Below are 13,836 nucleotides of genomic sequence, written 5' to 3'. Positions count from 1 at the left end.
GCTCTATGCTCCATCCCTCCGTCTGTCCTCCAAAGGTCCATCTGTAACGTTTGTCTGTCCAGGTCCTCGCTCTGGTCTTCATCAGGAAGCTTCTGGACTTCTTCTTCTCCAAGAGAGAACTGAGCTGGTTGGACGACCTGATCCCAGAGAGCAAGAAGAAGAAGGAGGATGACCGCAAGAAGAAGACAGAGGTGAGACAAAAGGACAGGACAACTGACTGGACAAAAGCTCAGAAAGACAAGAAGATGACAGACTCCATTAATGTACAGAAAGATGTGAGGAAGAAAGGACAAGAGGACAACTGACAGACAGAAAGCAGACAGACGGACAGGACAACTGACTGGACAAAACAACTACACAGTGAGACAACGGGACAAACGTCTCATCTCATTGGTCCACAGGATGTGCGCCGCCAACTGGAGGAGGAGGAGGAGCTACAGGAATCGTATGGGCAAAAAGACATCAACTATCCAATCAGAGAGCTGAAACAAAGGTTAGTCCAACACACACACACACACACACACAGACACAAAGACAAACTAAAGAACAAAGTGTGTGCGTGTGTGCGTGTGTGCGTGTGTGTGTAGCTCTGATTTCTCCGTAGTGAACATTTCTGATGAAATGTCTAAAAGTGGCGTGTGGAAGTCTGTCTCCATGACAACAGCTGACAGCAGTAAAGGCCTGAAACGCTCCAGCAGGTACAGACACATATTTACACTTGCGCCAAATGCGGTTGGTTGGTTGGTTGGTTGGTTGGTTGGTCTTTTGGTTGGTTGGTTGGTCGGTTGGTCGGTTGGTCGGTTGGTCGGTTGGTTGGTTGGTTGGTTGGTTGGTTGGTCGGTTGGTTGGTTGGTCGGTTGGTTGGTTGATGTTAATACTGCCAAACTGTAGAAGTTGTGTTCTTCTCTGAGACCAGGTCACTCAATGGGAAACTTCCCATCTCACTCTCTCTCTTTGTCGTCGTTTCTCTCTCGTCATGTGACAAATAAATTATATTTAATATTTAATCCTTATCTTATATATAACTTTTTAAAATGACGGTATTTAAACTGATACCGTTGCTATTTTTATGACCCCGCGGTATAAGGTATTAGCTGGTAGGCTGGTTGGTTGGTTGGTTGGTCGTTCGGTCGGTTGGTTGGTTGGCTGATAGGCTGGTTGGTTGGTTGGTTGGTTGGTTGGTTGGTCGGTCGGTTGGTTGGTTGGCTGATAGGCTGGTTGGTTGGTTGGTTGGTTGGTTGGTCGGTCGGTTGGTTGGTTGGCTGATAGGCTGGTAGGCTGGCTGGTTGGTTGGGGTTGGATGGTTGGTCGGTTGGTAGGCTGGTCGGTCAGTCGGTCGGTTGGTTGGTTTTTTTTGGTTGGTTGCTCGGAGACGTTTGTTTGACTTTAGAGAAAAAGTCTTATTACTTATATATTAAACATACAATAAATAATACGTTTTAGCCATTTAATTGATTGAATAATAGAAATTACTATAAAGATATATATTAAATGTATATTATCAATATCAAATCAATAAAAATAATAATGCGTTTTTGTCTTTCAATTGATTGTATAATAAAAACATTTTAAATGTATGGTAAATATGTATAATATAGTAATAATGTGTTTTAGTCTTTAATTGATTTAATAATGTTTCTTAATAATAATAATTGTAATGTAATTGTTTGTCAGTCAGGAGAAACTGCAGAGCGTGAACAACGAAGACGCAAGCACGCCGCTGTGACCAACCGCTGAGTGGGCGGAGCCAAGCGGGGCGTGGTCTATTACCAAGATGACCAAATCAGGTTTGGTTTTTTATCATTTTAAGGTGGAAACAAACACAGACTCCTCCAGTTTCTATGGAGTGTCTTCAATCAGGTCCTCAGCTGATTGGCTGCTGGATCCACCAGGACTGGAACGATTTTATACGTTTTACATCATTATCTGTTTTACCAAAGAACTCTGACAAATGTTATTCGTTTGTGAAAGATTTGATCACTTTGTGCACAAAAAGGATTTTCAACACAAAATAAATTATCTCTGTTTGTATTTAATGTTTTGTCTTTAATGTTTGTAAACTCTGGGTTTAAATACACCAAGCTGCAGTCGATCAATACTATTTTAATGATGTAAATATTAATATTGATGTGTTTATACTCTAACATCAAACACACGAGCCATAGAAATCATAGCTTTGTGCTTCTAGTTTCACATTGGCAGGAAGAGGCACTTTGAAAAAATAAAAGTCTGATTTATTTTATCCTTTATTTTGTGTTTTATAGACATTTTGAGCTTTTCAAGTTTCAAAGTCTGTTATATTTAATTAATTAATTCTATAATAATAAAGAATAAATACTAACTTTAATTTTTTGGTCCTCTTTCCAAAATAAAATGCTTAACATGACTAGAATTATATTTAGTTTTTGTCTAGTCTCAGATGACTAAATCTTTAGTCTTCGGATTTCAATTAATTAAATATATTACATATGTAATAAACATACAATTAAAATTAAGTTTTAACCATTTAATTGATTCAATGATAGAAATGTATATATGTAATAAATAATAATGATAAGTTTGTCTGTTAATTGACTGTATAATAGAAATTAAAATATCGAAATGTATTAAATGTATATATTCATAAGTCTGAGCCTTTCAATTGATTGAGTAATAGAAATTAAAATAAATAATTATATTGAATGTATATATTCAATATAAAATGAATTATAATGATAAGTTTTAGTCTTTTAACTGATTATATATAATTAATCAATAATAATATTAATCACTACAAATGAATCCATTATCTCTCGTCTCACCACTATTTATTTTGTCATAATTTCACTTTTTGAGCCACTTTTGAACAAACTCACACAAATTCATTGACATTCCACAAAATAATTTTTATATCACATGATGACAGTTATTTATCTTCTTAAATTGTTGGGAAAAAACTAAAAAAAAATTCAGAATCTTGCATTTTCCTTTAAATAATTCCACAAAATTTTCACAGATTAGATTAAAAAAAATGGAACTAAAATGAGTTTGACGGCCCTGGTTTAACATGAAAGGAACACATCATGAATAATTTAGGAGAAGAACATCCTGAGGATGGAGATCAGCAACAGAACGCTGGACACACGGAGCTGCTTTGATCCGTCTGAAACAAAACAAACACGGTCAGAGAAATGTAGCAATATTAGGATAAGATGTTCACTTCTGGAACAAAGCATGACATGAGAAGCTGAATCCATTTTTAATGGGATCCACATTAGAAATCCAAGATGGCAGCCATCCGTATTACCAATTTGGTTATTTTGTCATAACTTTGGTTCTATTTGACATAGAAGTATAACCATGATCTCAGTGGTGAATTATAGGTTTTCAGGGTCAAGGAATTCAATTATGAATCTGAAAATACTGTAAATTGTGCTCAGAGCAAGATCCAAGATGGCCGCAATCCGTATTGTCACATTGTGGAAACTCCTCCACCCTGACAATCCTGGCTCCTCCTACCCTATAAGAATGTGAGCTCCTCCCTCTCAAACTACCTCACAGCTAAAACAAACACTGCGGTAGAGTGTTGTCGAACTTCACCAAACGGATGGTTGCCATGTTAGATCTTTGTTTATATGTAAGATACAGTATTTTAAGCCATTTCATCACAATCCTTGTCCACAAAAACCTACATTTTGCCACAAATGTTCTACTCGGGGAGCACCGATTGCAATTTTCTGGCCGATTTTTTTCAAAGCCTGACCTTCCAATCCAGATTTTTTTTATAGTGGAGCACACGCCTTGAATGTTCCAATCTTATTTTATTGTAAAAAATTGAACTATCTATGAAACAATACAAACGTGTTGTTTTAACTGCACATGAGGTAGTTCTCTCAAATATAAATGAAAGATATGGAGCATTGCTGTCCAAAATACTAAATTATATCATTCCCTTAAGACCTTTGCGGAGGTAGAAAACATCGGTTTTTGTATGCAAGGATCGGCCAATCGTCAATCCCCCAAAATAAAGGAAATCAGCACCGATTGATCGGTGCATCCTTAGTTTCTACGTCTAACAGAGCCAAAGTTATGATGACGTTGAAATTAACAATACAGATGACGGCCATCTTGGATCTCGCTCTGAGCATAATTTACGGTATTTTAAGATATATTATTGGATTCCTTGACCCTGAAAACTTATAATTTGCCACTGAGATCATGTTTCTATGTCAAAGAGAACCAAAGTTATGACAAAATAACCAAATTGTTAATACAGATGGTGGCCATCTTGGATTTCTTGATGGACTTGAAACCATTGGTTTACCAGCATGGATCCCACTAAAAATGGATTCATCTACTCAAAAACACCCATGTACATATTTTCATGCTTTGTTCCAGAAGTGTACCTGCTGGGTTACTCGCTCAGCGTGGACTAGCGCCAGGACGTACCGTGGGGCAGCAGCATGCTCTGCGTGACGCTCAGAGAGCCGTTGTGCAGCGCCGGTTGGATTCCCAGCAGCTTGCACATGAGCGGGTAGGTGTGGATGCTGTCGAAGGGCGGGAACAGAAGGTTCCTCCTGAAGCTTGGCCCAAAGGCTCTGAAGATCATCTTCATGTCCATCTCCCCGTTATGGTAGCCATGGTCGCCTTTGTTCACGTACACGATGAATCTCTGCAGACCAGAAGAAGAAGAGTGACATCAAGTTTCTTTATTATTTTAACCAGCCTGAGAAACAATAGGTAGACCTGATACCATAGCTCCTCCCCTTTACCATTAGATCCTGCTCAAAACAACACAATAAACTAAACCACTTCAAAAACACAGAATAAGACAAAATTATGTTAAAAAATACATTAAAAAAAAAACTCTTAAAAGGGGCGGTGTTTAGCTCAGTGGGTTGAGCGCCCGCCCCATGTACAGAGGCTATAGTTCCTCACCTGCAGCGGGTCCAGGTTCGATTCCCGGCCTGGGACCCTTTCCTGCGTGTCATTCCCTGCTCTCTCTGACCCCTTTCCTGTCAAGCAACTGTCATATAAAGGCCACTAGAGCCAAAAAAATCCTTTAAAAAAAAAAAAAAAAAAAAAAAAAACTCTTAAAAACACACAAAATGACTACAAACGCACACAGAGCCACAGCATTAATCCGTAAACACACAAAACGACTTAAAATACACAAAATAATAAAATACACAAAACATTAAAACAAAAAACAACCTCAACAACAGACAAAACGCACAAATGACAAAAAAACAAAAAAGAACAACGTAAATACATTAAATGACCCTAAAAACATACAAAATGACTACGAAAATACATTAAATGATTCCAAAAACTCACAAAGCCATGAAATAATCACAAATGTAATCTCAAAACTCAAAACAACAACAAAAAATACAAAGCCATTAAAAACACACAAACAACATCAAAATATATACATTTTATCTTTTAAAAGCACATAAAACAAGAACAGAAATACACCATGTGACTACAAAACCAGACAAAACAACAACACAAATTCATAAACATGACCTAAACTAAACCAGAGGTTGGAAAACATCTCCCTGAAGACGCACACAAACGTGAGCATGGTGAGTGACACACACACACACAGTCCGTGGAACCTAATGGAGATGCTGTAAAGGTATACGTATGTTGTTGGTGAAGGTTTTATATGGAAAAGGTGTTTAGTGTTACAGTAGATGACATAGACACCGGTACCAGAACCGAGTGCCGAACACTGACCGAGTTGAGGTTGAATCCTAGATCTGCCACGACCACGATGGGGGGCAGGCGCTGACTGTGGGCCAGGTGGAAGCTCTGGGGCATCTGGTGCTTCCTGTAGACGGTGAGGTTGGGGGCGTTGGACAGGGCATCGTAGACTTCCTGCTCCTTCCCGGGTCGCGGCGTCAGGATGCCGAAGCCGCCGTAGTCCAGGATCTCGAAGCTGGCCAGCTGGAGCAGGTTCAGGTACTTGTTGAGGATGATCTCGTCCACCTCCGGACGCTTCTTGACGGTGGTCATGCCGTGGTCCGAGGTGATGATGACGTTGAGGCTGTCGTTGAGGCCGTGGCGACCGATGGCCTCCCTCAGGTATCCGATGGTGCGGTCGATCTGCCTGATGATCTGCTTCCTGTCAGGGTGGTCTGGGCCTTTGGCGTGGCCCACGTTGTCCGGTTCACCGTAGTAAAGCGTCACCAGGTCGAAGTCCTCCTCGGCGAACCAGCTCATCACCGTGTCGATGTTTTGACGCCACTCCGTCTCGTTGTCGTCGGGGTGACCGCTCTCCTCCACCAGCACCCGGTTTACTGATTGGCCGCCGTAGTTGGCCCCGCCTCCCGGGAAATAGTAGGATGCTGTTTTCAGCCCCTAAAATGAGAAGATTTCAGCACAAACATGTTAACCTGGTGACATAGGTTACAAAAGACAAAAAGCCTTTTCACGCTTAAGTTTTTACACCTCTCGACCCCTCAGTTCGCCGATACCGCTTTCGGCCCAATCCGAGCACTGAAAACCGATAGGAGCAGCAGATTCAGCAAGAGACATGCTCTCTTCTACACTATCTCTCCCATTTATGAGACAAGCAAGATATAATTCACGTATAAGTCCGTCACCATCATTGGTCAATTCCTCCGTTCCCTCCTTATTGGATCGTTTGATTCCTCAGTGTTTTCCTTTGTTTAATTTGGCTTTTGGTGAGTTTTCCTGACTAGGGTTAGGGTTGTATGAACATCAGTCCCTCAGAAAACTCAGGATTTGGGTTAAAGTGTGTTTCTGATTCAATTCTCTGAACGACAATGACCGACTTCCATTGTTCAGTGTTTCCAGTGTTTTTAGAGTTTACACCGAGAGTGTGAGAAGGCTTAATTAAACCATAAGCGGACCTGAAACCGTAGCCCCACCACTTTAAGCTTTGACCCTGCTCAGCCAGCACCGCTACATGCTAAGCTAACCCAAACGTGGGGTCGGTCGTTAAGGAGTTTCATTTTCTTAAAAGTCTGGGTTTGAAGAGTTAACTGGTTTTTGTTTAGGTTTAAATGAACCCACTTGGGTGGTAGGGGGTAGGGTCGGGTCACCTGGTTCTGAGCCGTGATCCATAACGGCAGCGGTCCGTTGTCCCACCACTCGGAGCGGGTCAGGGTCTTCTTGTGAGGAACCTTGAGGTTTGTAGTGGTGTTGAACATCATGTTGTGGACCACCTCATGGTCCTCTACCCACCTGCCTGACACACACACACACACACACACACACACACACACACACACACACACACACAGTGAGCCCCCTGCAGAGGCGCCTCGATACGCCGCCATCTTGGATGAGTCAATGCATGCTAACCAATGGAGGTCAAAGGGTCTCAATCATCTGAAGATTAATTATTCACTGAAATCACGCCTGATTTAGGAACGGTTCTATTTTTTAAGTCCTCGTATGAAGCAATAATGCAGAATACTTTGTAATGTATTGTACAGTCTTTTTATAGCAATAAAACAATATCATACAATAAAAAATACAATAAATTGTAATTAAGTTGTTTGTTTTTATAAGAACACACCAAGCGTTTTTGATGTTTTTGTATTTATATAATTCATGTGTTGCCTCCAAGATATTTTAGTCCATTATGAATCCCAAGAACCTGGAATCAAAAACGCGCTCAATTTTAATTCCATTTAATTCAAGTTTTAGTTCTTCAAAAAACTATTTTTTGGTTCCAAAAATCATGAATTTAGTTTTTTGCAATGTTGTGATAAATTGTTCATTTTTTTCCAGAACAAATTATGTCTCCAAATGAGGTCAACCGCAAATTCTGCCGTAACAGTTGTATCCAGGGTTGAGGTCATTTATAATTGTAATCGTGTAATTGATATTTAATTACAATTGTTGTGTAATTATAGGAATCATCATAGGAATGGGATCCACACAAGGTTCCTGCTGCTTAACAGAAGGTTTTCCTTGCCGCCATGATGAATTCATGCTGGGTGTGGGATACATATGTATGTGTATATACGTATATATGCATATGTGTGTATCCATAAAATGAAGAGTCCGTCCTTAAGACTGCTCTACTGTAAAGTGTCTTGAGATACCATTGGTTATGATTTGGCGCTATACAAATAAAAGATTGAAGATTGAAAGATTGATTCTAACTGTAAAAAATATGTCTCTGTTGTAATTGTAATTGAAGTGTAATTGAGTTCAGATACTTGACTTTGTCCTTGTAATTGTCATGAAAATTCTATAAACACTACAATTCAATAAAATAAAAACACAAAAATTGGGAACCATGTTAGTTTTATTGCTTACACATAATTAGTTAACAATTATTAAAACGTTTCATATCAACTTTTCCGACTACGTTTTAGTTCTTTATAAGTATCATTTTATCTTTTTTTTTTAAATAATTGAAATTGAGGGGTTTTCTTACAGAAAAAAGGCTCAGACGCCAAATATATTAATACCAATATATTAATTGATTAGGAAGCCTAACAAGGTGATGAAAGAGAATGTTTAGTGTATTTTACAGCTGATTTAAGACATGGGTCAAAACCGACTGGTTAGCATAAGAGATGCTAACAGAAAGCTAACACAAGAGGAAGGTTACGTTTTATGGGGTTATATATTTCAGGTTCAGTAATTGTTATTAATTTAATTTTAACTTTTGTCATTGAAAACATAATTATAATTTACTTTGAAAAAAAATGCTGGTCATCGTAATCATAATTTAGTTGTAATTGAACATGGATAATTGAAGACGTAGTTGAAAAATTACCCCAACCCTGGTTGTGTCGTCAGCAAACATAAACAAGTTGAATAGGTTTGATACATCACGAACTGTAAATCATTTAGGACCAATAACAGAGCCCTGGGGTACTCCACAAACTCTGTTTTTAAATCCAGATATTGTATTTCTGTTGCTGTGGTTGCTGTGGTTACCTGTGATGGTGGTGAAGTGTGACGGGGACGTCATGGTCAGGAACGGGGGTGTGACGTACTTGGCTTTGACTCCATCCTGGACCAGCTGGTCCATGTTGGGCGTGTCCACGTCCTGGTCGTAGTCCCACCTGAAACCATCGAAGGACACCAGCAGCAGCTTCTTACCGTCCGTCTGCGCTCTGCTCAAAGGCTTCCCGGCAGCACCGACAACCAGGACAAGGACCAACAGCTCCGACCTCATCCTCACTCAGTGTGTGTATTTGTGTTTGTGTGTGAGCGTCAAACTGCTCAAAGTTCAAATGTTAAGTGTAATTGATAAAAGATCTGCTGAGGGAGAGGCTGACCTTCACCTTTGGACTGAAGATATGCACACACACACACACACACACTCACACTCGTGTGTTTCTTAATAACGGGTGTCATTTTAGTTCAAATACGGAGCTGTTTGATCTCAAGTGTACCTCTTGTATGTATAAATAAAATACTAAATATGTAAGAAACTGACAATATTCAAGCAAAAAAAGACAGATATCATCAGTCCCAACAGGATCTACACTTTAAATTTGCTACATTTTGAGGCAAATTATGTAATATTACGTAATAATTTGAGATGATTTGTGAGTTTTTTCAACAGTTTAATGTTAAAAAAAATATATTGTGTGATATAAGCACACATAAGCAGTTTCATTTAAACAATGATTCATGTTTTCTCTGTCATTTTTACTTTGTCCTGTGGGCAGAACTGGATCCTCAAAAGGGCCAGATTTGGTCCTCAGGCCATGGGTTTGACACATAAGGATGCTGGAGTTGTTCAGATGTAATCAACGCTTACAGGGAAAGTTCTCATTAATGTGTTTGTTTTAAAGAGTTTTATTTTGTCATTCTCCTCATTCAGTAAAACTAAATCTGTTCAAACACAAATGTACAAACATCTGCTGTTGGATACTTTTTGAGATGTGGACAGTTTAGTGAGGGGTGTACAGTATGTGTCTATTTTTATGAGTCCTTATTTTTCTTCCATTTTCAGCTTCTGATATGTCAGGAACAACATCACATAGGAAAACTGATATTTGGTTTAGTAATACATCTACTACTTGAGTAGTTTATCTATGACTTGTACTTGAGTACAATTTCAATCAAGTAACTCTACTTTTACGTCAGCAGTATATATCAGTACTCTTTACACCTCTGTGTACATTTACAGTATACATGTATTATTTGTTACATGATACTTTACATAAATCTATTTTAGTGAAGTAATACAGAAAATTCATAACAAAAATAAGTATATCTCATTTATCATTGTCATATTGTTTATTATAGTAATATTTGGACGAATTTTATGATTTATGAATAATAATACATTTTATTTGTATTGCACTTTATATTAAAGAAATCTGCTACAGAAAGTGCTACAAAGAACATTTTATCATTTCATCATAATGTCGGTGATAAACTACATTTCTGCAACTTGTGAAAATTACATTTATTTATTTGGTTTCAGATTGTAATTAATTTGGTGTAAATGCAATATAAATAAAGAGCTTTTATTTTATTGTTTTTTACCGGTACGTATTAAAGTAAACTTTACATCCGGGGTTTTGCTGCTGATAATTTAAGTAATTAAATTTTAATTTTAATTAATATTTAATCTTTAAAAGATAGTTTTAAAGAAAAGCAAATTTTTGAGTTATTGGGTTAATATTGCTGTAAAATGATGAAATGTGTTCCTAACATTTATTTTCTGGAATTTAAAAAATAAGTACATTTTATTTTATTTTTTAAGGTAACATCTCTTATTTATTTCCGGGTTGTTTGGGGGTCACTAATGACAGTGTCCACACGATTGGATTAGAAATCGGATTTTTTCCCTTTTATGAATTGTTAATGGTTCTTTTAACACTTTAACACTTTGTTTTGTTTCGTTTGGACTCTGACGAGGTTTGTACGACCGGAAGTTGACATGTTTAACCTCTGTGCTGCTAGCTGACGTTAGCATTAGCTTAGCCATCTGCTACTTTATATCAGTATTCTTATCCTCAATGAGCGATAACTGAGTTATTATGTATATCGTTTTACATCTTTGTGGGGTTTAAAAACCACTTTGTCTTTTTTAAAAGCCCGTTTGATTACGGTTTTATTTACGTGATGTTTCTCAGCTCCAAACTTCGTTTAAAAAGTCTCTACTTTTGAAAGTTTAAGTTGATTCAAGACGTTTAAACTAGTCAAATATGTTCTGTATAATTTATCTGAAGCAGAAAGAGTTTAAGTTTTAATCGGTGCATTTAACAATCTGTGCCTGGGTGGGATTTATGTGTTAAAAACATCAATAACTGAAATACGTGAAATGTTGGTATAAATGAATGAAATACTCACATATTCACATCGATTAATGAATTTAAGCAGAATATTAGATTGTATTTAAGAGAAATGTATAGAATAACAACACTAATGTTTGTATAGAGCAGAGGTTCTCAACCTTGGGGATAGGAACCCTTTTGGGGTCACCAGATGCCTTCAGGATACTAAAAATATTTTTTTAAACAATTCCAGCCCAATTTTTGCTTATTTTTACCTTTTTTCTGCAATTAAACCAAACTTGTCATATTTTAATCTATTTTCATCACTTTTTCTTCTCATATTTTTACACCTTTTAATGTATTTTTGCTACATTTCTCCCATTTATGACACTTTTCCATCACATTTTAATGTCTTTTTTGCACATTTTTTCCACTTTCGAGACACCATATTTAATGATTATTTTAGCCATTTTTACCACATTTATGATTGATCATGCCTGTTATTTGCCGTTCTAAGCTAATTGTTCCAATAATAACATTTCAAACCCTTTTTACCACTTTTTCTGTCAGTTTTTGCCCACTCTAATTTGGAACTTTTAACCAATTTGTGTTTTTTTTTTTTTCTTTTTTTTTAAATCCTGTTTCACCACAATTTCCACCATTTTTTGGTCCCATTTGACCCATTTTATCTTTTGATTAAAACAAGTATTTATATTTTTATTATGACTTTAATACGTTAGTGCTAATACATGACTATTCTTCAATGTTCAGCTACAGTGGGGATCCCCGGTCTCTGGAACCTTTATTTTGGTGGTCGTTGGCTGAAAACATTGAGAACCACTGATATAAAGCACACATCTTATTCTATTCATCAAAATCCAGACTTGGGGTCCAAATTTGTCACGTTCAGATCGTCTTATAAATAAAACTCGTCCTTGAGTATAGGCTCCGCCTTTTTTTTTCTTCTGATATTACGACATTGCAGTTAAAATGACTAATAAAGTTTTTTTCCGTGTGTCTCAGGGATGTCGTTTCTGTGGAGTTTACGGCCCATGTTCACGTCTCTGATTCAAGGTGAGTTTAAACCGTCAAATAAACAAATAAAGTCTCATCTTTTCTATCAGCGCGTTAATATAAAACAACATTTTACTGATTCATTACAGCTCTAAGGTCTTATAGTAGGGTTTTTGGAGAAGCTTAGGTATTATTAGATCCAGATAATTATGGGTTATAGAAAGTTATAAATCTGTGCATACGTGAAATGAGAAGTGGTTCTCAAATATTGTCTAAATGATAATTAATAATTAATTAAAATTAATAATTAAATAAAAGATGATGGTATGAAAAACTAATGGGAAAATAAAGGTATGAAGTTAAGTTAAAAGAAAAGTAAGGTTAATATTATCTAGATAAGAGGATCTGAGGGTCCAATGATCAACATTCATGTCAGTATTTAGAATAATGACCAATCAGAGCCTTAACACTGTAGCTTTGTGTTGTTTTGTTGTAGTTTTGTGTCTTTTTCTGTTACTTATGCTGTTTGGATTATTCAATTAATTTTTTATTCTGTTTTGTTGTCCTCATTGTATGTTATGAGTCGTTTTGTGTATTTTTTTATTGTCATTTTATATGTATTTATTTAAGTTTTGAGGTTTTAAAAGTCATTTTGTGTATTCTTGGAGTCGTTTTTGATGTAATTTTTCTTTTAAATAATTTCTGTTGTGTGTTTTTGTTGTCATTTTATGTATAATTCTATAAGTTTTGTGGTTTTGAAAGTCATTTTATGTATTTTTGTTGTCATTTTGTCATTTTTTGTTGTTTTGTTTATATTTTTTTGAGTCATTTTGTGTTTTTGGACTGGTTTTTGTTGTCCTTTTAAAAAAAATTATTTGGTTGTGTGTTTTTTGTCATTTTCTTCATATTTTTTTAAGTTTTGTGGTTTTAAAAGTCATTTTTTGTGTTTACACGTGCTTGTGTCTCTAACATCAGTGTTTCTGTTGGTTTTTAACCCTTCACCTGCTCCTACAGCCTCCCAGCATGCATTGCAGCGTGGGACCATGGCCACACTGAACCAGATGCATCGGAAGGGGAAGCCCGTCCGGCCTCCAACCAAGCTTGGCGCCACTTTTGGGCGCCCGCAGCTGAAAGCCGTAGTTCTGAAGACCATGATCAGAAAACCAAAGAAGCCCAACTCGGCCAACAGGAAGTGTGCACGTGTGCGTCTGTCCAACGGGAAGGAGGCGGTGGCCTTCATCCCGGGGGAGGGGCACAACCTGCAGGAACACAACGTGGTGCTGGTACAGGGGGGCCGCACCCAGGACCTACCCGGAGTCAAACTCACTGTGGTCAGGGGCAAATATGACTGTGCTCACGTGGTGAAGAAGAAACAGTAGAACGTGTATTTTAATAAAGCCAAACTTTGTGTGTGTCATGTCTGCCCTTCTCTGACGTCAAAACACACCAAACGTTTTATTAATCCACAGCTTCATCATACATCTACAAACTCACACTTACTGTCCGCTCAAAGCTTTTATTTAGAATTAAACCTTTTATTGAATCAAATCTGGCCAATGTAAAGCAAAGAATTAATGCATTTCAGAATAAAAGCACAAGCAGCTGTTCCATC

The 13,836-nt window shown here is 37.4% G+C and overlaps 3 protein-coding genes across 6 annotated transcripts in view; 2 read left to right on the top strand and 1 right to left on the bottom strand.

Annotated features, from left to right (window-relative positions):
• The window catches only part of LOC114478619 (sodium bicarbonate cotransporter 3-like), a 29,740-nt gene extending 27,704 nt beyond the window's left edge, over positions 1–2,036 (top strand). For all 3 annotated transcript variants that reach the window (XM_028471797.1, XM_028471795.1, XM_028471796.1), the window contains 4 exons: positions 63–191; positions 402–493; positions 588–698; positions 1,675–2,036. In XM_028471797.1, the coding sequence (XP_028327598.1) occupies positions 63–191; positions 402–493; positions 588–698; positions 1,675–1,726 (384 nt within the window). In that variant the 3' untranslated portion in view covers positions 1,727–2,036. The remainder of the gene's footprint in view (positions 1–62; positions 192–401; positions 494–587; positions 699–1,674) is intronic.
• Positions 2,037–2,860: 824 nt separating this feature from the next.
• On the bottom strand, positions 2,861–9,238 carry LOC114478622 (ectonucleotide pyrophosphatase/phosphodiesterase family member 7). Its single transcript, XM_028471799.1, has 5 exons — positions 8,911–9,238; positions 7,053–7,198; positions 5,722–6,345; positions 4,429–4,651; positions 2,861–3,142 (listed from the first exon to the last, which is right to left on the bottom strand). The coding sequence occupies exons 1-5, from the start codon at positions 9,149–9,151 to the stop codon at positions 3,072–3,074; spliced, it is 1,305 nt and encodes a 434-aa protein (XP_028327600.1). The 5' UTR covers positions 9,152–9,238; the 3' UTR covers positions 2,861–3,071.
• On the top strand, positions 9,038–13,641 carry mrps12 (mitochondrial ribosomal protein S12). 2 transcript variants are annotated; one of them, XM_028471801.1, is made up of 3 exons: positions 9,038–9,162; positions 12,234–12,284; positions 13,239–13,641. In XM_028471801.1, the coding sequence occupies exons 2-3, from the start codon at positions 12,236–12,238 to the stop codon at positions 13,601–13,603; spliced, it is 414 nt and encodes a 137-aa protein (XP_028327602.1). In that variant the 5' UTR covers positions 9,038–9,162; positions 12,234–12,235; the 3' UTR covers positions 13,604–13,641. The 2 variants fall into 2 exon arrangements, with proteins under 2 accessions (XP_028327602.1, XP_028327601.1); XM_028471800.1 differs by lacking the exon at positions 9,038–9,162 and adding an exon at positions 10,717–10,851.
• The last annotated feature ends 195 nt before the right edge of the window (positions 13,642–13,836 follow it).

The sequence above is a fragment of the Gouania willdenowi genome, chromosome 16, assembly GCF_900634775.1.
Source record: "Gouania willdenowi chromosome 16, fGouWil2.1, whole genome shotgun sequence".
Lineage (NCBI taxonomy): Eukaryota > Metazoa > Chordata > Actinopteri > Blenniiformes > Gobiesocidae > Gouania > Gouania willdenowi.
Note: the sequence above shows the minus strand (reverse complement) of the source record. Positions and strands in the feature narration are given on the sequence as shown.

Coding starts and splice junctions, on each gene's coding strand:
- mrps12 (XM_028471801.1), top strand. CDS start 12,236: ATGTCGTTTCTGTGGAGTTTACGGCCCATGTTCACGTCTCTGATTCAA. Junction 12,285..13,238: donor GTTCACGTCTCTGATTCAAG/GTGAGTTTAAAC, acceptor CTGCTCCTACAG/CCTCCCAGCATGCATTGCAG.
- LOC114478622 (XM_028471799.1), bottom strand. CDS start 9,151: ATGAGGTCGGAGCTGTTGGTCCTTGTCCTGGTTGTCGGTGCTGCCGGG. Junction 6,346..7,052: donor GGATCACGGCTCAGAACCAG/GTGACCCGACCC, acceptor TTCTCATTTTAG/GGGCTGAAAACAGCATCCTA. Junction 3,143..4,428: donor GAGCATGCTGCTGCCCCACG/GTACGTCCTGGC, acceptor GTTTTGTTTCAG/ACGGATCAAAGCAGCTCCGT.